We start from the raw sequence: 24,526 nt of genomic DNA, 5'->3' as shown, positions 1-24,526 counted from the left end.
GAGCCTGGACAGTACTATCAAGTTAAAATTCACATTTAATTACATGCATTAATAATCTTATTAAAGTAGGCCTAATTTCAAAAAACTTACTTCTCACTAGTTTTTAGTTTTCTTTTTGCATTTTTCTCTGCTTGGGCAATGAAAATAAATAGTCTAGTCAGTTTCACCACTTTCACATTCTCTTGCACTGGTGAGCTGTTGCAAATGTTGTAGTTACATCCATTGCAGGGGGATTTTTTTTTTTTAATCAAAACTGATTCCATTGAAACTTTTTTAATTATGTATCCATTTCTATTGCTATTCTGTTGCTTGCTTTTAAAAATTTTAAGTGGACCAAAGTAGACTTGATAATGCTCCCTTTAAAATGTTTTTATATTGATTTTTTTTCATTGACGCAATACAGGATCTATAGTGCATCCAATTTCAGAAAGCTTTTGCCTTTTAATGCAATAAATTTGATTTGTACATAATTAGCTTTTGCAATTAGTGTAAAATTTTATGTACAGGAAGTAACACTTAGCACCACTACTCAATGCTTAACATTTCACAAACTACTCATATGTTAACCATCCACTAAGGCAGGGTAACATTGCATATTTTACAAATGGAGAAACTGAGACAAAAGTTAAGGATGGGATCTTCAGAAGAGCTCAGCACTGGCCTAATTCGTATCACATTGCTTCCCAACAGTAAGTGGCAGAGCTGAGAATTTGGAAGTCCGTAGGCCTGAATCCATAAAAGGACTGGGGTGTTGTGATGCAGAGCATTGCAATGCCTGTTAGATACCTAGAAAAATCACAGGAACACCACTGCAATCCACAAAGCCTGAGGTAGGGACCTAAGAATGCAACCCACAAAGCCAGTGTGCTAAGGGGGAGCTACCGAAGGCAGACAAAGGGAAATGTGCACAAAAGGGATGTGCCCTAACTCCCACTCCTGACATGAAGATAGGTGCCTAAGCCTGAACTAGTGATCCATGAAGTGGCAGAAGATGGACATGATTGACTCTATAATGAAGTGCAGTGGTGCCTAAAAATGGGATTTAGGTTCCTAAATCTGGGGATTAGGCACCCAAACACTTTTAGGGATTGGGGCCCTAAAGTTGAATCCTGTACTCCAGCCATTAGACCACACTATCTCTACACTCTCAAGCAGTGGTTCTCAAACATTAGCAACCTGAGGACCCCCATTTTGATTTTAAAATTTTCAGACTTCCAAGCCCCCTGCTCAGCCCCCACCCCTTCCTGTTCCCACTCCTTCCCCTCCCTCCCAGCGCCTCCTTCCCTGGCATGCAGGAGGCGCTGGGAGGAGGAGTTGTTGCGGGAGGGAGGGAAGAAGAGTTGATCAACAGTGCCCGTAGACCCCCCTGGAGTACCCTTGTGGACCCCAATTTGAGAAACACTGCTCTAACAGATACAAAGTATGCGGACTGTATAACAGAGTGGGAACACTATTTTATTCTCTATTAGATCTGTCAGAAAAGGGTGGGGGGAAGCACTTTGCAGCAAACTGTGGACAACAGGTAAACTCAAAACATGGTAGAGAACGTTCTCAGTTCAGGTCAACCAGTTGAGATTCAGTCTTATTTGGCCCCTGTGATAAAGCATTTAGTAGAAACTTCCAGGCCATATAAAAAAAATCAAGGTTCTTGTTCCTTTCGTGATCAGAAAGTCTTTTTGTGGACCAAATGCTGAGGAGCATAGATTTCCTTTTAAGATATTGAACGTGGGTGTCGTTGATCCAACCCACAATGATACACTTATAGGCACATGCAACAATATGTTCATTATCATTGTTATAACTGTCCTCCCTCTGTTTGTTACACCCACTTGTCACATCTTGTCTTAATTCAGCTGGAAAGCCCACTGGGAGATGGCTCCTGTCTGGGTACTACTGATGTACAAGTAAACTTGAAAACCACATGTCCCTTCAGCATGTTGACTATATTTACTATTGTCCCTAACTGCTGATTTAGCCTTGAGGGACAACTGTTTTGAAATACTAGATGTAAGAGCATATTTCCTTAATAGCTAAAGGCCACACCATGGGTCGTTAGAAATTGGTAGACAGACAATAACATTATTGATGGGCTGAGTAAAAATATAGGACCAAACAATCAGTATCTTTGCTCAAGTCACATATATACTTTTAATATTAGCATGTGAACAAATATTAGCAGCCTTTGTTGCTGGCAAACCACCTTGAACTTCCCATATTACTAAATGGGGTGTAGAGGAGGCAGTACGAGCCACTTTCCAGATAGATGGAGAGAAGGGTCCTGGTGTTTCTTTAGTATGGGAAAAAAATGAGAACCTCTGCTGTAAAGTTGCACTAGTGATTAGATTCTGAAACTACACCATGCCATAGTTACTGTGCAACAGGACATGCCAGCCTTGAAATTACCCCCAGACTTAAGCCTCAGAAATGTATGTGTACAAGAAATCTAACAAACAAAAGATCGGAAGCAGCAGGTAAATGTCAGATATAGTGTTTTTAAAGCCTCAGATTGTAAGCCTCAGATTGCTTTTATTGTACAGGCTAAAGACTCAAATAGGGTTAGGTTACATACATTATTACACAGTGCGTATGTGCAACAAGCTTGAAGTATCACTAAGCTACCAAATCAAGAACTATTGATGTCACCTAAATAAAAAGTTGGTATCTTTAACCTCTTTCATACAAGTCAAACTGATATTTCTTTATGTACAGATGGTATTTGTGGACTAGTTAAAGATAATCTAAAAATCAGAGCTTTAACCATAACCCTTACAATGGATAACTTCATAACAGGCACTCCTAGTTTATGTACTTGACAGAACTTCATTATCTTGAAGACCAAAAACTGAGATTTTAAAGCAACTGATATTTTTACTTCTCTCAATCATGCTGTAACTGAATATAGTATATTGTATAGGCTCCTTACTGAATGCAGAATGTTTTACTACGTGAAAAAAAGTCAGTGACTTATGGGTACATTAGGAAATAGCAATTAATTGTTTGCAAAATGCTAATTTATTGATGTATTTTAACTGTGTAGCTCCATGCAAGGGTACACTTTACAAATTATGGAACAAGTAAAGTTTTCAACAGCTTTTTTGTACTTGCATCCTCTTTAATTCCTAGTATTTTGAAATGAGTTGTTCAGAAGGTAAATTTATAAGGAATTACTTTTAAGAAAAGAAATCTTACATGAATCTAGTAGAACAAAAACACTTAGAAGCTTTAGTTGTTAGAACCCAAAGTACATATTTATCATAAGCAGCATACAGTATCTGCACCAAACTCCCACGTTATATATGCAGGAGAAGCCGCATACAGTAACTGCATGAAAATCCAAGGAACATATTTTAGGTACACATGGTACCTGAAAATCTGTAGCAGCCCCAGAAGTTAACTTAATAAGAATGACAAATGTCCAATGAATTTACAGTTTCTGTAGCAGGGAAGGATTAACAACAAAATACAAACATGTTTGAGTGAGCCCTGTTCTCATTTGCACAATTAAATCTGAACAGTGCATACTCAAATTCAGCACACTAGTGACATCTGCACTATGACACCACCCCAGCAGAACCATGCACTCCAGGAGCCCTTCCCTAGACCACAGAGGAGAAAGCCAGCCATTTGCCCCTTGTGGCTGGCTTACAGATCCTGAGAGTGGTCTGCCACCCTGAGATGATAGGCTCTAATGGGCTGCTATCAAGATCAGATTACATTTATGGTGCAGTATCACCATGGTTTGGCTGAATTTTATGGTTGAACTTCACACTTCTTCAGGTTTCTTTGCACTTAATTTGTCATTTCTTAAAGGCAAACAAAATACATTTATTTTAAAAGAAAAATTTATTTTCTCAAGTCACACACAGTTTTAAACAGATGTAGGACAACTTATTTCACATTTTGAGCCTTCACCAAAGCACGCACACACTAAGTCACATGTACAGTAAGTGTTTTTCTATTATTATTCTTCCTGGACTGAAATATCATTAAGGTGCATAGGCAGATGAAGACTCGCATTTTAGAGAATGGTTCATAAATCTGTATGAAAAGTGACATGTAAAAACTTTTCATGTTATCAAAGTCTTTTCACAACATAAATGTGTTTAAAACAATTCATAAGCTTGATTTCAAAACAATAAAAACCCGGCCACCCTAAATCAAATAGAACATATTACCAGTATAGTCTTCCAAAAAGATTCCCAAAACTTTAAAATAAGTTTCAAATATATACAGATTTATAACTTAAGTGCTCATTTGCTCTAATCTTTTAATCATGCAAGAGTGGCAAAAGGAGAGATGTGTTTCTTACAGAGGCTTTTCTGAAAATGCAGTAAAACTCTTCACTCGTGCAAAGAACAAAGGGGTGTACATCTTGTCAATGTCAAAAGCAGAGACTGCAGTCTCACCAGTAGATCTACAAAGAACGTTACAAAAGTGAGTTACCTTCATCAAATATAAACTGCCATTTAAATCCTTCCATCTGTATTCAGGGGAGTGATAAGGAGTAATCCAGTATTTTCATAATGCAAAGTATGCACAAAGCCACAGACACACAAGCTAACCACTTCAGGGCAGTTAAGTAGTTGATATTTTCAACCTGAGTTATCCTTAAAAAGATTGTAACTGTTACACTGTGACATTGTGTTTTATAGGAGTTGTTCATTTGTTGGACAGCACAAGGGCTACGCATCATTTAGGTCCCAATTAAAACCTCCAAACAGGGCTTACATGGTGTATAGCCCTTATGCTAGACTTCAGCCAATGGGCAAATTCCACACTGGTGCAGAACAACAGTGTTGCACAAATCAATTTGTATAGGTCAGGAGGCTATCCTCATGTGCTAGATAGAGAACATAACTGGGAATCTAACTCTATGAGCATTAAATAGGCTAATAAGATATGATATCACTTTACTGTAGTACAGATTCATGATTCTCATTGAGGCATGCAAATATGGTATTTTTACATTAAACATTCCTAGCTATGGCTGCTTTACTAGGGCAATATCCTCCTCCTTGGATTCCAAATTCTGAATCCTATAACAGGAATGGAAAGTATAATGCAGTGTGGAATGCCATTGCTTATCGTGATAATCATTTTATTAATAATACAAGCACATACTGGAGAGTCAGGAGATAGCCAAAATACAAGTCATGCTTTCAATGTGACATGGCATTATATATATTTGTGAACAGTTTACTAGGAACAAAAATATTTCTGCTTAGGATTGCCGAGTACAATAGATCAAATACTATTCACAAATCTTACTAAACTGCAAAAACTCCATGCCTTCATGTTTAGGATACTTTCCCATACTTTACATTGCCAAAAAGTAGTGATCCTGTAAGTTCTTAGAATGCTAACAAAATGCCAAACCAAGACCATAATTATTTTATTTTCAACTCCTTTGTTTAAACCACAAAACTCTTAGCACATTTTGTCATGGGATAGATGAATGCTTCCGGCCTTATTACTTGCAAACATCTTGTTCTCAGTTTATTAACTTACTTGTAAGTTATGTTACAAGAATGATGTATCCAAACAAGCTTGTTGAATCTCTGGCGGCCACTGGAACATAGCTGTAGTCCTACATGAAAACTGTGCTCTGTTTCTGGTACAGAAACACGGCGGAAATACCTGTATTTGTGGTAGTCAATTGGTTTCTGTACAATAAACACAAAGTTTAGTGACACACAAAGAACATACAGCACTACCATGGTTTACCATAACACTTTAAATAAGTGTGAAGACAGATCCTGAAATAGCAAAAACTCTATGTTTTCATATATAGGACACTTTTATTTACATTGCCAAAAAGTAGTGATCCTTTAAGTTCTTAGAAGGAAAGAGTGATGATAAAATGCCAAACTAAGACCATAATTATTTTATTTTCAAGTCATTTGTTTAAACCTCAGAACTCTTAGAACGTTTTACCACTTCCTTATTTAGCACACATCCTACACTATGTCTCACACATAGGAAACTCTAGAATTAAGTAGTAATATTACTTGAAAAATTGTTTAACTTATACCAAGCTACATATGGAGCAGGACTTCATAGAAAATAAAATTTCTCAAACTCAATATAGGGTTTGAGGAAAAACTGAGACTAAGTTAGCTGCATGTACAATAACACAACCCTTGTAATTACTTTGACACTACTTACTATAGGTGTTTCTTTTTTTGTGCAACATCTGTTGTTGAAAGTTATTCCCAGTTAAATTCTTGACCAGGAATTCATTATTTAGATTTGTTTATTTAATGCTGCAGAAATAAGTTTCATACAGATGAAAGGTGATGTCATAAAAAGGTCTTTGCTGCTGCTCCCACCTTTTTCTTCTTCCTCTGACTTAATTCTCATGCCACCATCTTGTGAGCTGGGGATACACATCTCTTTTTAAATTTAGCAAGGCTGTTATAAATTAATACAGGCCTTGTGTAGCAATCAAGCTTGGGGAACAGTTGGCAGAAGAGGGCTTACTGGGGGAGAAATGGTGTCTAAGTGTGAACAAAGTCATTTTACAACAAACAAATAGGCTTGGCACGATATATTGATTCCGAGAGACTGCTTTCTTGCTTCAGAAAGTTAATATATTTTTGGAAGGAGACAAGTAAGTTGTTATATTTTACAAGTGCTCTAATGTGTGGTAATTTATCTGACATCACTTCATGCACCAAGTTCATTAGCAAATCTCTAATACAGTCACACCTCCATATGCTCTTTAAAGACACAATTGTGGGGAAGCCTGAAGAAAAAAAATCCCACTCTCCTTACCCTCTTGTTCTCTTATTTCTCTGTATTTTATTTTGGTACCTACCTCTTCCTTCTTCTTCATTAATACAGCAAATACTTTGGTTTGATTGTCTGTATCCTGGGAGAGGCGATAATGGCCAAGCAAGATTGCATCAGTTCTGGAAGGTTAAAGGGATGGTCTCAAGCACGTACTGTTAAGGAGACTAGTTTTTATTTATGCTACAAAAACACCTAAGCATTAAGACTGACAATAGTTGTAAGATCTAGTTTTCCTTCCATTACTGACTTGAGGATGTGAGCCTTTGGGCAAGGGAATATTTCTGTGTTTTGTAAAGCATCAGGCCTGTTATAGGTGATGAATTATAATGTTCATAAAATTGCTTTTTAGTATTTTTCTTAAGTAGGACAGAGTAGACTGGCTAGTCAGTTTTCTTAATACAATTTCTAGTTATTTTCACTTTCAAATTCTTATGCAATAGCTCAAAACTGCATTGTTTTAGAGATGCAAACACATTTCCACAATAATTTAATAAGTTCACGGGAACATTTCAAGGAGGAAACATCCTCCTTGACCCAGAGAAACTAATATTTCCTTGATTCTTTCTACTCCTTCCTAGACGTTCACTTCTGTTCAGATAGCCTTTCACTGTTTGCCCTCTTTTCCTATTTCCTTGCCTTTCTTGGGGGGAGGGGGGAATCCTGAAATCACAAGACCAACAATGCATGTCTCTTCCATCTGTTCACTCTGAGTTTCTCCAGACATTGTCCAAGGCCTTGATCTTACAATCAGATGTCTGATTCCAGAATCAGGGTCTTAAATTGTAATGTCCCTTGAAGCAGGGACTAGGTCTTAAATTTTCCTGTAAAGAACTATGAATATCTCTGGCACAATAGAAACAATAAATGATGTTTCCATTGTTGTTTTTACTTTTCCTAAATCTAGAGGCTAACATGAGTTAACATGGTTAAGCACTAGAATAAATTGGTTAAGCACTGGAATAAATTGCCTAGAGAAGTTGTGGAATCTCCATCATTGGGGATTTTTAAGAGCAGGTTGGACAAACACCTGTCAGGGATGGTCTAGATAATACTTAGTCCTGCCCTGAGTGCAGGGGACTGGACAAGATGATCTTTCGAGGTCCCTTCCAGTTCTATGATTCTATGAAAAGCGTCCTTTTTCTGCGTGAGGCAGACAAATGTGCAATTTCAACATACCTTGTATTTTTAGTCCGTAAACGAGGAACAATAGATTGAGGATCTTCAGGAGTTGTTAGCATCATTACTTGACCATCTGGGAAGAATCTCATGTATCTGCAAAAATACAATTATACAATAAAAACCTGGAAAAAGTAGTAGACATTCTGTTTTCTCATGGGAGCCCTTCACAGAAAGGTGTAGCATTACAGGTGCTAATTCCTAGCATTTAAAAACAGATTTTCACATATTTTCAAAAGCATAGAAACAGCTCATCAGAAACCAAAAGACCTGGTTTGGGAGACCACATGACCAAACTATGCAGACTTTTGCAAGAGCACAGAAGTTAAGAACTTCTGTTCAGAGAAGGAATGCAGAAAAGGAGCTACTGACTAGAAGTCAAGATGAATCTTATATAAACTTTGGGAACCTTCTTCCTACCCAGTACCCACTGAGATAAATGTAATTAGCTCTTAACTCATATTAATCTGAAGAAGTCTGTTTGATAGTGCTTCTCTACCTTAAGTATCAGATTTGAGATATTAAGATCAGATACCAAATCTAGAAAGACAGGCTGATACTTTCCAAATCATATGAATGATTATGCGATTGACTGGTATCCTGTAGCTCATTTTAGACTCAGGAGGGGACAGCAGAGTAGAACAATTAGCTATGTGAATAGTGGAATGAGAAGGCTAAGAAAGGCAGTGAATGAGTAATTGGAAAGAGTTCAAAAGGCAGATTTAAAAAAACCAGCCTTTAAATCTACTTGCTTGGTTATGAGTAAATTTAAAAGGTAATTTTTATTTAATCTCTTTTTTTTTTTTTTCTTTCTGAGCACTATTTTGATGGGCGCAAAGAAAGGAATGATTTGGGGAGAGGGAGAAATCTGTGGCATCTTTAAAGCTCTAGTTTTGACATGAGCAGACGGTGCAACTGAGAAGGAAAATGAGTTTCTAAACCTACCTCTATTGACCAGAGGTAATAGTATTCCTTATGGCCTTGATCCTGGAAATACTTACACCCAAGTAACTTTACACACTTAGTGTTCCACTGAGCTAAACTGAACTACTAGTGTTTGCAGTATTGAGATCTATATTTGAATGAACAGTACTTGGAGAGAGGGGGAAATACTTCCCTCACTCAGTTTACTACAGTTCTACCTGTAATATTCCACTTGGTGCCATGCTCTATAGAAACCATCAAGAGACTGCTCTCCTTGACGTATGTATGTTGTCTTGCTGATGTACACACCTACAGAAATGAAGCAAATAAGTACCTAAAAATTCAAGCATCTTTTAAAAGTGCATAAACATACAAGATTAAAAATTATGGCTGTATAGGTTTTCAGCTATATTTTTGTTACCTAAAAAGGAGGAAGAACTTTCTTTTAAAGATGATCTGCATATTCAAAACCAAACTGAATTCAGATAAGGCCTAACATTTGTGGCACTATATAATTAGACAGAAATAAAAGATTATGCAACTTTTTTCTGGCAAAATCATACATAACAATGAAGACATCTGTTTCCAAAAATACTCCTTACCATCAAATCGAACACGGGGCCTTTCCAGAAACATTTCTCTCCAGGAGGTATAAGGAACAAGTTTATTACAGCTTCTGCCCCAAACCCTCAAACAGGCTTGACGCCAGATTTCAGGATCCCTAGTGAAGATATAAAAGCAAAACCCATAGCTTTATAGCACCTTGCTGAACTCCACTATCAAGGCACAAAAGACGAGTGGGGAACTTTAAGAACGTAGTGGTAGATGGGGTCTGGATAGAGTTAAAGGCATTTTTCTTAGACTGCTTAATTACTAAATTATTAAGCCACATAGAACTTGGAATCATTGAGGAGCTAGAAAGCCATTTTCTCATCAAAAAGTAAAACATATGAAGCAGTGACAATACAGCACAGAACTTTCTGAGTGTGTCAACCTGGCATTGCTTAGTGATGTCTACATGGTGATCAAAGTCACGGTACTATTATTTTAGGACTCCTCAACTCCATTTAACAATATGTCCTCTCTTTTGTGAGCAAAGGTACTCCTTGCTCGTAAACATCATTCAAATATCACCAAAACATATTAGCTTATATTAGACTAATAGCTTCTATCTATCCAGACATTTACACCACAAACATCATTGGTGTATTTGAGCACCTGATTAGTATTATCAGGAGTTTAACATGGGACTACTCATGAATAAGTAGAGCAGGATTTAGTCCAATATATAGATTTAACAGCCTAAAAGCAAAAACATTTTCTTAATACAGGCAGCAAAAACATTTTCTTAATACAGGCAGCTTTCCTCTATGGATTCACTACCAGTCTTTATATACCAATACTAATAATACCAACCTCTTATATAGTGCTTTTTTCATCAGCAGATCTCAAAGCACTTCCCAAAGGAGGTCAATATCATTATTCCCATTTTACAGATGGGGAAACTGAGGCACGGGGAAGCAAAAAGACTTGGTCAAGGTCACCAACAGGCCAATGGCAGAGGCAGGAATAGAACCTAGGGATCTTGAGTCCCAGCACAGCACTCATCTATTAGGCAGGGTTTTTCACAAAATTATATTTTTTTGGCAATTTTAACTGTTTATACAGCAATATACAGTCCCTGCTCACATTAAGGTAAACAAACTGTATTCTCAAGAAAATGACAATTTGATTAAGATAAATGCCACCAGCAATTTTTTAATTCCCACACAGACTTTTTCTACCTAAATAAATGTCTACGGCTACAATTTTATACTAGTAACCAGGTTAAAGACTAAGATTAAGAAAAGCTCCTTGCTCTCCACCCAAAAGAACAGAAGGTGAATATCTCACTCTATGGATAAAGTTTCAATTATACCTGGCACAAATGTAAAATCCTCTGCAGACCAGAGATAGCTGCTCTAATGACCTTAGGTCCAGATCACTGGAAACCACCCATCGAAAAATGTACATTAGCACTTCCATAGGCAGCACTGTGAACAGAAAATAATTAAGTGATCACATGGTAACATGACAATAATCAAATAAATTATTTCCCCGATCCTATTTTTGATAGCTACCAAAATCCTGTTTTTCACAGGAAATTAGAGAACAAGTTTGACTGGGAATAGTCAACCAAATACCTTACAAAAAAATATATGATGCACTATAAAGAACTTCACATAATATACAAATGTTAAGACACGACATGCTAACAAAATATTTTTTAGATGTGGTCTTAAAGACTACACAGCTACATATCTTTTCGGGGCACAACAGGTATATCACTGATTTTATGAAACAATTATTTCTCCAGCAGCTTTAATATATAGAAAGCTCTTTGTGCACATCACACATGTAAAGTAACATTTTATTTCTTACATAACGTTTTACATCTTGCGTGGAAGCCAAGCTGTGATGCTCTGACTTCAAAAGCTCAGGAGGTTCAGGCAATTCAGTACTTGTATGGGACACCACTAGGAACATGTATAACCTGCAGGAATTAGTGCTGGTGAATCTATACTGTATCACTCCTCCCTCTGTCAGTAATGAGCCAATGGGATGTCAGATGGCATGGTACTGTTGGACTCTTTCCAATGACTTTAAACACAAATAAATCAAGATCCTGTCCAAAGTTATCGACAAGTGAGATACTAGGAAAATTCTCGTAAGAGTAAAGGTAGAGTAAAAAAATCCTGGGGTTTTAGCCAGAATTCCATCTACTTGCATTCCACCTCCCTAAATTTTCTCTGCAGTTTTAGCTGGATATAATCATCTTTACTACTTAACCTTTACTGTTAAGAGTGTTGCTGTATGCTATTAAGCAGTTGCTGTTTCTACTGCCCGGGGCTGAGTGATTCCTAAATAACCTTTACACCTATTTCACAAAAGGCAAGTGTGAGATTTACTCAGTCTAAACTGCTCTGATACACTTTAGTAAAAACAGCTAGAGAAGTGTAGTGGTCACCAGTGACAGATGCTGTAGTTAAGGCTACAAAACTGTTTCTATTCAATTATAACTGTTTTTATACGTTGTTTTTTGGAAAAAAAGTTCTCTTTTGAATTGAAGTTTTTTGATATTTGGTCTCAGCCCTAGGTGACTTTTTTCCTGGAAAATCTGGGCAAACAGCATTTAGCCATTTGAGTAGTGCAGGGGGGGGGGGGGGGGGGAGAGAGATACTTATTTTTATGACATCAGATTATTTGTTCACCTGATACAAACATCTGAACTTTGGAAGTTAAAACTCAACATGGAATTATTCCTAACTGAGGAGTCATGCCTTTGCTCCATTTTGAAAACTTTGCTTTAATTTAGTAGCAGATACTTTCAACATACCATTTGAAGCATATGTAATTAAAAAAACAGGTATATTAACAACTATATTGCTCCTATACCATTGATAGCTGTGCACACATGCATGCATAGCAATACAGTACATAAACAGGCTCCAGTCAGTCTTTGGCAACTTAAGTGCATTAGCTATAACTCCTTAGAATGTAATATGCTGCTTACACAGCTGAGATCTTAAAGAAGCTTAAAAATCATGAGCCTTTGACAAACTGGGGCCTATTAACTTGAACAACATCAATGGTTATCATTTGATAGTCATCAGTCAGCCAAAGCATGTGAAACTGGATACTTATATTCTTTTCTCGTTTAGCAAGATCTAGGAAATCTAAAGCAAAAACTTAAGACTGCACAAGTCAATTAAAAAAGATTGGAAATGTACATATCTTCCGACAGCAATGTTAATGCAGCCCTGTTGTAAATATGTAGTAATCTTTTTATTCCTGTTTTCTTTAACATGTTACTGATTATGTTAAATGTATGCTTTATGTAGGATATGCAACAGGGCCAAGTGAACATGGTACCTTAACTTTTGACTTTCCAGACTTCTCTTTATTCAGAATTGTACAGCCATAACATTGCATTAATGCTGGTTTTGCATTTCGTTATAGAATTTTTGCTGCTTGCCCCATCACAATGAATATCTTCACCCACTGTAGAAAGCTATTATTTCAAATGATGTGTCCACTGTCTAGAAAATGTATAATATTAAACTAAAGTTTTTTTAGACTTCTGGTGAGGAATGTTGTCCAGATCATAAACATCTTATTTGCTAAAAAACAAACATTACCTATACTCTTGATGGGAAATAAAAATCTAGCATTTATGTTAAGTAGTAGAAGTCTGATCTTCCCCTGCTGTCTTGCACCAAGAACTAATCATCACTCAAAAAAAAAAAAAAAAAAAAAAAAAAATCTGTATACTACTGCCATCCTTGATTAGTCTAGTGTTCTCTCATTCTCTGGGTCTCACTCACATTCTAATTTCTTTCTGTATGCCAGACACCAGTTATGGAAAAAAATAATAGAAATACAGCTAAAGCACTCTTTGCTGGCATTTCAATGTTGTAAAAGTAAGGAAGTAATGTCAGTTTAGGGCAGAGACAGTGTCTTATGTGTTTACAGCATCTTGCAAACCGAGAACCTGACTTTTTGGCGCGCACATGCACACTCTCTCAAGTTCTCTTTCACATCCAGGCTGCTTTTCTCCCTAGGCCAGTGGATCTGTGACTGCTGCAGAAATGATCAATAGTGATCCTTAACCCGATTAACAAATGGATTAAAGATCAAGATTTTAGTGACTTTCAACTCTACTACAAGCAGAGCAGAGCAGCAGAATAGTAAAATGCAGGAATATCATGGAGACTGAGGAAGAAATACCGACAGGAGAGGAGGGCTTGAGGCTTTCCCCCACTCAGGCTGGGATCTCATGATAATATGGTATACAAAGTGCAAGCTTCCAAATTCTTTTGGCAAAAATCAAGAAGAAAAATGGTCTTTCTAAATGGTCTGAGTTAAACACAGAAGACAATAGAAATAGTGCCAAAGTTCTGCTGAAGTTCCATAAATTTACTCTATTTTGCTTCCTTTGAAAAGTAGTGAGACTAAGATTTTCAAAAGCTGACCAGTGATTTTGTGGAGACAGAATGAGATGCTTCATAGGGGTCTGATTTTCTGAAAGTGTTGAGCACCTACCCACTGAAAATCAGACCCCTCCTTAGGAGTCAAGCTGGGTGCTCAAAATGGAGGCACCCAAAAATCACTGGCCATTTTAAAATAGCGTGGCCAGAGGTTTTTTAGTGTGTGTGTGAATGGATTCATTTATAACAATTGTAAAAATGTTTGCTTTCACTGAAAGGAATCGGATACTCTCCACCAGGAAATATAAAATATCCACTTCCCATAAAACAAATCACTTTAATTCACATAATTGTAGCAGACTCATGTGTACCAGAAAATGTGAAACTGTTTCATTTTTCCAAACACAAATTCACTGTTAAGGAAAGGTATATAGCAGCTTTAAAAAAAATATGCCAGAGGCACAATAATAAAGGTTAAGAAATCAATATTTAGGACCCACTCCTGCAAAGACTTATACATGTACTTACTTCCGCACTGGGGGTAGTCCCAATGAAGTCAATAGGACTACTCACAGTATGTAGGACTGAACACCTGCTTATGTCTTTTCAGGATTGCAGGTTAAGTGTTAAGACAGTCCTTCCATATTATATTCAAAAATAAATCAATGTCAGCCTATTCCCTCTCCCAATCCCAATAAACTGTCAGAGGTAAGGAAGACAAGTAGCATGTGAACAGTCTTCCCAGGGAACAAGCTAAGTAAATTTCAAAGTGAAGTTCTGAGCCTGCAAGCCTGCATGAGTCTGCCTGCGTGGAATAGACTACAGGAACAAGGCCAGAATATGTATGAAGAAAGAGCTGTTAAACCAGTTGATGAGATTTCTTCCCATACATCCAGTTATAATAATGAACAAATAGATACCTTGAGTCATTTACAAGAAAGTTCTTTAAAAGTATATTTTAGAATAAAAAGAGACAAGACATTTTATTAAAGCTGAGCTCAAAAATATACCTCTAAGAATTCCTTCCTTACAAACTTATGACATAATTAATCTCACACCTGAGATATGAGTCTGACTGACATCAAGATCAGGCTGACAAAGTTTGACTGAGGATTCCTGAAGAGCGAGCTGCTGCTGAAAGTAGGACAAAAGATCAGCCATCTTGCCATCATCATCACCATCCTCAATGCTAAAGTAAAGAAAAATAAAACAAAACCTGAGACTGGAACAAAATATGCCAACATCTAGTATTCATACTGACCTTTTCTTCTCATTTGATATTATTTCTGATTTGTACTTTGTAATTACTGTGTTTCTTAAGATCAAAGTACAGTCATTAAGATTTCTTATCACATAATGATAATCTAATTTGCCAAGAAAAAAAAGAGGCCTAATCAGGTTTATTTAGGTTTTGTTAAAACAAGGATGTCTTTTTAAGAAGTATGATATGAACAGAAATATTTCTGTAGTTATCTTTCTTTTAATCCCAAACCAAGCAGTTTCGCTGTTTGGATTTTTACATTCACCTGCAGTATGTGCAACACAATCATTGAAGAACTCTGCTAGTCTATGAGCAGCAAAATATTAAAGCAATTAATTTATTTTTGTCATCTAAGATGAACAGCGCATAAGAAATAAAACAGCAGCATTACCAGTGAAAAGTAAATTATATTTGTATAGAGCTCATTATAGTAATTATTATAAGGATTTTTGGGGGAAGGGTGTCACTTTTTACTTTTTAAAACTAATAGTGTCCCTTTGTGGTTTTCCTCATCAACATATTGATCTCTAACTCTCTCTGGCCAAATTAATATTATTCAATTATTCACTTAATGTACAATAACTTCAATATAGGAAATTGAGGCCCATCAGAATACCCCATAGCCCAGTGGTTAGGCAACTCACCTGAGAGGTGGCAGATCCCTGCTCAAATCCCTTCTCACCCTCAGGAGGAGGGAGTACTTGAACCAGGAATCTCCCACATTCTGGATGAGTGCCTAATCACTGGGCGGAGGTCCTCCTACATGCCCCCCCCCCGCCAACCTGTTGTGTTTATTCACCTGAGGGGTCCAATCCAGTAGGCACCCTCTGAGCACACCCACCAGATCAGGTCCCACATGCCACTCAGGAGGCTGAACAATTATGTTCCTCAGTTTTCTAGCCCATGGAAGTTTATGCCCAAATAAATATGTTAGTCTCTAAGGTGCCACAAGGACTCCTCATTGTTTTTGCTTCCTCAGTTTGTAAATCAGAGTCCTTGCTCAGAGACAAAAACTTAGGCATTGAGTGAGCTCAGGTGCCTACAGGGTACAGTGGGAATTCTGTGGATTGCAGTGGTGCCTAAAAACAAGACTTAGGTTCCTAAGTGTCTTCATGGATTGCTCCCTATGCTAAAGGGTTAATGAACATTGTTTAATATGCTATAAAATTATATTACTGCAACATAAAGATTAAATCTGAGTTCTCTACAACAGGGGCAACCATTCTACACAGGTGTGTACAAGTAGCCACTCAAACCACATGACTCTACCTAACCTTACTCATGAGGTGCTGCGTATATTATTTTTGATTGCCCAGAAGACTAACAAGCTCTCTGAGAACACACAGTTTGTGTAGAACTTCCAGAAGCTTACTTATATTTCTCTTTTGCATGTTTAGTTTAATTTTAATTGGGATGGGTTTAATAAGGGAAGTGATGGAATAAAAAAAGCTCCAACTCTAGCTGAAAGAGCTAGAAAAGGATCTTTAAAATACTGTAAAGAGAAGACAGAACTCTGTTTTGGCCTTCTAGGCCTAAAACTCTAGTAAGATGTTGTGGAGAAAGGGAGTGATAATTGATAAAACAGTGTTCATTACTTACCTTGTATTACTGGAAGAGATGACAGCTATTACAGAACATTGTTATAGTAGCTTGTTATACTTTTTTGCTGGTGTGACATAGAGAACTTCTACAACCTTTTAGTTTAGAGAGCAGAAGCACTAATAGTGCTAACAAACATTTCTAAAAAGGCATACTCTGCAGATGCTACTTTATAAAACAAATAAGGGGGCAGGATAAGAAAGCTGGCTCCAGCCCTGGAATCACCTGGAGTTGGGGAGGGGCAATAAGGAAAAAAAATTTTTTGGAAGACCACAAGGAAGTTCATGTCCTCATCAATAGATTGAACTGACTAACGGAGAGTCGCTCAAAGGGGAGGGAAAATACTAGGAATATAAAAGAACTTTATAAAACTCTACTCTATAATCTAGTATTTTTCTTACCTCACTGTGTGATGTTAATGGGGGTTCACTTAAATACCCAGATAATCCTATACTTGGCTATTACCCTAAGAGGAAAATAAGTCTAACTGCTACGTATGTACAAGCCTACAAGTGCAGACTCTTTTGATACTACAGTGTAACTTTCAAGAATCAATGTCAGCTCTTACTAGCCTAAAAATGATCCTGCCTGCATAGCTTATAGAGCTGAATTTCCAAGTAAAAAGTAATATGGTGGCTTCTGTATTTTTAAATCACCTAGTAACTATTTTCTGCTAAATTATTTTAATCCCTCAATTTAAGTTTGAATTGGCTCCAAACAAATTAAGAACTGCATCTCATTGTATTGTTTGGTATAAAATGTGTTCCCAGGCCCATTAAAGGATCTATATAACTTTCCATAATGCATGCTACTAATTAAATTGAAGTTAAACAAAAAGATGCTTCTCAAACATTAGGTGACTATATTACAAACAGATAGGTGGCACCTTAATGAATGTCTTTGGATTAGAAACAAAATGTGTAAATGTGTGCACTCCTGTGCTGCTCAGTGGTAAACTTGTCATACTTACTAGCTCTTTCCAACACCATCACCTTCCGGAGACCACGTATAGGTGATCTTAAACTCTATATCAGGTACAAGTTGCATGGCTAGACGATAAAACTTGATGGCTGAAAACAGAGGTAATATTTACAACTTAGAACACATTTAATGCCTACTCTAGTGATCAAAATTGAGCTCCTCCCGAGACATGACTTTAGCTGTAACTGTACTGTAACTAAGGCCAGGAAGGCTCTATAGCATTACACTTTTTAAAAAAATCATTTTTTTCAAAGCTGCTCATCAGTGTGCCCAATTGGACACTAATCCCATCCCTCCCAGTTGTTTCTTTACTATCCAATTTAACCTAAACCAATTAGAATAAAAATGGTAACCTTAGCAGGGAAGATGGACCTATTTGACACATCTATCAGGGCTTGAAAATCCACTTGCCCCTTTTGTGGAGGACACATACCATCAGCTTCTACATAATTAATTTTCATTCAGTATCTTCTATGGGAGTGCCAGTTAAGGCTTGATAGGTAAGGGTGTTTTATACACTTAAATTTCATAAAGGCCTGATTTTTTTCCCAAAGATGTTGGGCACCCATCAACTCTTACTCGCTTCCAATGTCCATAAAGTTTCTATGTTTTTATGGCTGCAAAGAGCTTTGCCAAATCTGAACTGAGCGTGAAAGGATGACAGCAGTGTACTGGAAGTCTGCAGACAGATGACTCCAGTATCAGATGCTTTCACATCAGTCTTTCAGATGCTCATAACTTTACCAAGCTAAAGCAGAGTAAAAATGCTGCTATTCAGAACCCTTGTAGGCATCAGTGACATGGACAAGAATCAGGTCAATTTCACTTTGCTGCTCAGTGGCAAAGCAGCAGTAGTGATGGCAGGCACTGGAGCTAGTCACTGGGAAGGATATCTCATTCAAAAGTGCAGAGGCAGCAAGAAAGTTGAAAGAAATATAGAGGAGCAGAGACCATCCCAAAATCTTTGCAAGCAGCCATAAGGCTCTGCAATGAGATGGGGAACAGAGAATTCTCCATCTGTTTCTAGCATCCAGAGAGGATACTTCTAATTTCAGATATTTACTAACCAAAGGCTGATATCCAGACTGAGTGTCCCTGAATAAGAGTTGGGAAAAGCACCCTAGTAGGAATACTAGAATCTGCATCTCTTCTATTAGCAGGGCATGGGGGGAGAGAGAGAGAGAAAGCAGGCTGATTTTTCAAGTGGGTATTGCCTGTAGGGAGTAAGGACCAACTATATAAAGGGACTTAGGTGTTGCAAGCCAGCATGGTAGCGGGGAGACCCCCAAATTAACCAACAGGAGATGCCAATGAGAGAGGCGGGTCCTAAGCCCCACCCTGCCCCTCTCACAGAGATAGGTACCTAAGTCCAGGCAGCAGGGAGGTGCCTATCTCTGCTTGTGATCCACACCTGGGAACCCTTCTCTTGGAGTCAGATGGCTTATTTCTTGTGAGAACAAGTTAGGTATCTGCCTCACTCCACACAAAATGGCTGAAGGAGGTGCTGCTGCACACCTTATAACTTTTAGCCCAGTGTTGACAGCACTCATATGGCATGTGGGAGACCAGTTCAATGCCCCACTCCACAGGGGGAGAGAGGACTTGAAAAGGGGTCTCCCACCTCTCAGAGTGCTCTAACCACTGAGATATGGGGTATTCTGATGTTGAGCTCCCTCAATCGCTCCTGTTGAAGTTGTTCCTCTTTAGATAAATAATAGTCACTGGAGCAGGGGAACTGGAACATGGGTTTCCCACTTCCCTGGTGGGTGCACTAGCACTAGGCTATAAAGTTATTCTCTCTCTTTCACACCCCACTCCCCTGATTTTGAATGGGACTCAATCCCATAGGTGGCCTCTGAGCATACCTAGCAGATCAGGCCTCATAGCTAAAACAGGTGCTCCTCTGCCTATCTTCCCCCACTTTGTGGGTCACACTGTGGCTCAGGTGTGAGGTAAGTGTCCAGATACCTAGTCTGAGGCAGCAGTGTGCACGCCCAGAGGTAGAAACTTAGGTGCCTAGGGAACTTTTAAAGTGAACATTTAGGTGCCCGCAGGGATTCAGTGGATCACAGTGGCTCCTAAATCTGGGGTTTAGGTGCCTAAATACCTATGTGGAGCTGGGCCCAAGGTCTCTGTATTTCTCTTTACCTAGGGGTTTAGTCCTCTAGCTACTGGGTGTCTGAGAAAATTTCCATGACCTGGCTAGAAATGTACAGAAAGAAAGAGAGAGCAGGGAGACTGGGTCTGGGTGGAATGAAGAGAGAAAGAAAACAAATGAAGGGGAAGAGATAAGGGAATGGAGAGGGAGAAGGAAAAGTGTTAAGACATTGAAGACAAAGCTCTCTTCCTGTGTTAGTGTCTGCTTACAGTGTGAGAGCTGGAATGCACCAAGCCAAAAGTGACTGACCAGTTAAGTTTAGCATGTGTATATTTCATTTGTTTCTATTTCAACATTTCTTGAGTAAAGGACTAGGATTTATATAGTTCCATTCCTCTCTGGAGCTTGAGAAGGTGAAAGCCAGAGAAGGAAAAGGCCTGGCATGTAGGAGAAGGGGAGGAAAAGATTGCTACTAAAACAACCCAGGAGGATACCCCAAAGATCAGATAACTTCTCTGAAGTTTACGGAGAGATTGCAAGAACCTGCTTTAGAGCAGACCTGCAGAGCTAGTCTTGATTCTCCTGTGCACTATGCACTCTGGGCTATATACATAAAGGGACTGTGTGGCAATGCTGAGCATTGCAACATCTAACTTTTACGTGACCTGCTGCCCAGTGCGATCCTTACCCTGGAATCAGGTGTAACACCAACAGACTTTGGTAGTCGGTGGGCAGGCTTGAACCTGGAACCTCAGGAGCTAAATGCATGAGCTAAAAGCTTTAGTAGACTCATTAATCGCTCTCTAAATGGTCTCGGTACCACTACCCAGGAGGTGTGTAGGTTAAACAGGTACTCAAGCTTCCTATAAAATACATGGTGAGTTAGGTACATAAGAAAGGGATTCACAAAAGGCAGCAAGCTGATCTGACAACCCGTAAGCTAGCCAGTAGTTAGACGCCTATCTCTGCTGGGGATTCACAGCTGTGACTCCTCTTCTGGATGTAGATGCCTAAGCCAGGTCAGCCCTCTTTCCCAAAAAATGAGAGCGAGGGAGAGCCGTTACTCCATTATAGCTAGGCTTGACAGGATTCAATTTAGATAATGTTAGTAAATGTTTCTGTCAGCTGACATACTGAAATAGATGGAAAAAATATCCATTGGTAACAGCTGGCATGAGTGCAGCCTTCCTCGCACCTTGCACCTGTAGGAATTCAGTATCACCACCCCACTCTTTCCCTCATTAGCTAGGAGCATGGGGACCATCCCCATTCAGGAGCTAACAGCAGAGTGGCCTCTCCAATGGCAGGGGGCTTGTCCTCTTCCTCCTCACAGTCCTGGCCAGGGATCTCTGCTCTGCCTCACCATGTCTGCAGCCTTCTCTGCACCTTGTGCCTCCAGACATCAGGTTTCACTGGTTCTAAGGCAGAGCAGGGAGCCCTCTGCAGCCGCACTGTCATGGCCTCACTCCCTCATTCACCAGCTGAATGTGCGTGACTGGAGCTGTTCAACAGCAAGGTGGCCTGCCTAATGGCAGGAGGTTCATCCTCATCCATCATGATCCTGGGAGGACCAGGACACCTTCCTGGTGAGGCTGGACATGTGGCCAGGCCAGGATCATTCAGGGTGGGAGGACTAGATGCTTGTGTGGCAAAGTGCTACAGCAGCTGCCAAACAGTGCTGGAGTTGCAGATCTGACTGATTAACATAGTGTATTGGAGTTTTTGTCATTTTATATCAGTAATGAATCAAAAGAAAAACCTTAGAGGAATACTGCAATGTACACCTTGACCTCAAATTCAAAATGAAAGTTTGGAAAAGAAGAGGATCTTTTGCACTGAAAAGTTTGTAAAACAAATCTCTGGACAGGCAGATCGTATTGCTGAACATTTGAACAACGTCTCATATGAAATTGAATTAAAGTCAAGCAAAGGTAGGCGATACTTCAACAGAAGCCTGTTTTGGAAGAATGAGACAAAAGAAGGAAGAAACTTCAGATTTTCCACACAATCTGGTACAGGCGTAGTATTTTAACGTGATTCCAATGAATGATGTCTGTGGTTTGAGCTCTGTAATAGTTCTGCTTCACAAGCCTGCACTGGCCCAGAACTTCTTCAGCTGGAAAAAAAATACCTGCCTGAACTTTTCTCTCAGCCCCAAGCTTGCAACGAAGGATCTTTTGAGGAGTTAGAAATTCTCTTTAAAACCCCAGAGTTTTCTGGACAGCCAGCAATGAACATCATTGTTCTACACTGACAGGAATAAATCATTAATACTATTCTATTGAAAGCCTCTGTTGTTCTTCAGTGGGGATCGTTTTAATTTGATGTGTTGCAAGAGTACAGTCAAATGTGGGAAAATAGTGTTAATCAACAGTGACTCTGTGATGTACATGCAACGCTTAGTAAAAGACATGAAAGAAATGTATCCGCATATGCTGCACATTCCATGTATTACTCATTGTCACAGTTCCAGGTAACTACACCTGTTTTCCCCCTTAGTGGTCCAGCAAAGGCATCCACTCTCAGGCTTCCAACTTTCCTGGCCATCACTTCTAGTGGGTGGAGACCCCTATGTCATTCCAAACCTGTCATTCTGACTAGTGTACGTTCAGGCTGAACAATTCTCTGCCTTCACTGTATTATCCCCAGCAAAGACAGTTTGCCTAAACAGACCTGCCTGCTCTCTCTTCAGAGATAGTTAACAAGAGAAATTGAGACAGTTGGTCCTTTTAATTCTTCCCTAAGGACTGGGGTCCTCCAGAGACCCTGAGTGTTTTCTTGGATCATGAAGACCATAAATCAGTTTAAAATTAGGCTATTCATCCAAAGAGCCCTTGTCTGTAGGTCCCTGCAGAATCCAGTTTGAACTAGTAAATGTGTACCTCTTCTAAGGGATGGCTTCAAAGGGCTGATAATGGAGGAAGTACATTAGCATCCCCCTCTCTACTAAAGGAATATATTATACCAAAACAACCTATACACAATTGCATTTTTAATATAATCTACCCCAAAGATATTAACCATAATTCAATAAGGTTTAACTTAATTCAGTAAAGTTTATCTTAATCCCATAAACTTTGTTCAGGATATTGTGTCACAGGCATCTTTTGCGTATACCGATTAATCATGCAATCAAAGCTAATACATTCTGCATACTCAACATATTCGTGGAATTGAAAAATGACAACATGCAGAAGCAAGCATTTTTTAAAGTCTTTGCAAGCAACAACATGAGACCAATGGGTTTGCGGGTACCCCTCATGTTGTGCCATTACGCTGGTTTTCCTGGCTCAAGGCTGCAAAATTCATTCATATGCATTAGGACAGCATGACAGATGCTAAGAAGATAATACAGTTACCTCAAAGAAGACAATGAAACTATGCTGGATGGTCGAAGACGCTGGAAACCAGTGAAAACTGTGCTGCAATTTATCTTTTCTTTGTTTATTTGGGGGGGGGGGGGGGGAATCAACAGGGCTCATTGGCAAATGGAGACAAATGCACCATGATACACTGCATTGATACACTGCTTAACAAGTTACGTCTGATGTAGATAATGCCTTAAAAGAAGTGGACCTCAAGTCAATGGGCTCCAAATGGCAACTCCTTTCATCTGCAAGGCTGGCTTTTGCATCAGAATTTCAAAGCAAACTGAAGGCAACCATATCCACAATGTAGTCATTGGAACAGGATCTCTTTTTGCCAACCATTTGTCCAGGCACAGATGTCATGCAATTTAGCGACTATAAAAATATTCTGTGCATTTTTTCCTTGCCTGGCAGAAGAGTTCAAACATGATTTTGACTTGTACATGACATGTGAAGTGCCCTTTGACAGTATAACAGCACTTGAATACTGGAAAACTGAAACCCAATCATTGGATTATGTGCACTTGCACTGCCAGTAACTTCAATGTTTGTGAAAAGATCATTCTGTCTGTTCTAAAAAGTTCAAGACAAACGTTGCATGTGCCTCTGAAGACCGCTTTGACTCAATGTTTTGTACTACAATAAGGACATAAGTTTAAATCTGGAGAACTTTCAAAATCCAGAACTGTCTGCTGTCTGTAGCAAAAAATAATTTTGCAGTCCAATACCTGTAACATAAGCTGGAGACTTTTGTGTGTTCAAACCTCCTAACTGTGGGAACTGAAGACTCCGGGCAAAATTCTGTGATTGGGGCCTGTCTACATCTAAAACTTAGGTCAATCTAACTACATCACTCAGGGCTGTGAAAAATTTCACACCCTGTGCAATGTAGTTAGGTTGACCTAACCTTCGCTGTAGATGCAGCTGTGACCCAAGAACCTCTGGATGCCAACTGCCAGAGGGCACAGGGGTACAAGGATCCATGGGTTCACCAAAAGAATGTCATATAAGATCGCTAATGAAAGCTTGTCACACTGCCCATCAGTATCACTGCAAACCATATGTACAGACACTGTGTAAGGAGTTGTGTGTGTCTATATATCTATATATAGATATAGACACACACACTGAAAATTACATTTTTAAGGTCTATATCTAAGGATTGTACACCAGATACGTAAAAAACAGGTTTTCTTTCAGGCAAGTAATGTTTGTTTATCTGTTTAAATGTAAATTAAATATTGTATCGTTCACAATGGACATCCATTTACAATCTGAGCCAAATGCTAACGAAGGATTGTGAAATCTTCAAAGAGGAAATTTTACAGGAAGAAGTGAACCAGCAATGGAGAGCTCTGTT

The 24,526-nt window shown here is 38.8% G+C and overlaps 1 protein-coding gene across 2 annotated transcripts in view; it reads right to left on the bottom strand.

Moving 5' to 3' along the window:
- Nucleotides 1-2,506: 2,506 nt before the first annotated feature.
- The window catches only part of FBXO9 (F-box protein 9), a 50,316-nt gene continuing 28,296 nt past the window's right edge, over nucleotides 2,507-24,526 (bottom strand). For both annotated transcript variants that reach the window (XM_005300222.5, XM_005300223.5), the window contains 9 exons: nucleotides 17,690-17,789; nucleotides 14,918-15,048; nucleotides 10,811-10,925; nucleotides 9,495-9,613; nucleotides 9,111-9,201; nucleotides 7,969-8,064; nucleotides 6,818-6,911; nucleotides 5,509-5,663; nucleotides 2,507-4,414 (listed from right to left, as the gene is read on the bottom strand). In XM_005300222.5, the coding sequence (XP_005300279.2) occupies nucleotides 4,306-4,414; nucleotides 5,509-5,663; nucleotides 6,818-6,911; nucleotides 7,969-8,064; nucleotides 9,111-9,201; nucleotides 9,495-9,613; nucleotides 10,811-10,925; nucleotides 14,918-15,048; nucleotides 17,690-17,789 (1,010 nt within the window). In that variant the 3' untranslated portion in view covers nucleotides 2,507-4,305. The remainder of the gene's footprint in view (nucleotides 4,415-5,508; nucleotides 5,664-6,817; nucleotides 6,912-7,968; nucleotides 8,065-9,110; nucleotides 9,202-9,494; nucleotides 9,614-10,810; nucleotides 10,926-14,917; nucleotides 15,049-17,689; nucleotides 17,790-24,526) is intronic.

This window comes from Chrysemys picta, chromosome 3, assembly GCF_011386835.1.
Source record: "Chrysemys picta bellii isolate R12L10 chromosome 3, ASM1138683v2, whole genome shotgun sequence".
Taxonomy (NCBI): Eukaryota; Metazoa; Chordata; order Testudines; family Emydidae; genus Chrysemys; species Chrysemys picta.
This window is presented reverse-complemented; position numbering and strand designations above follow the sequence as displayed.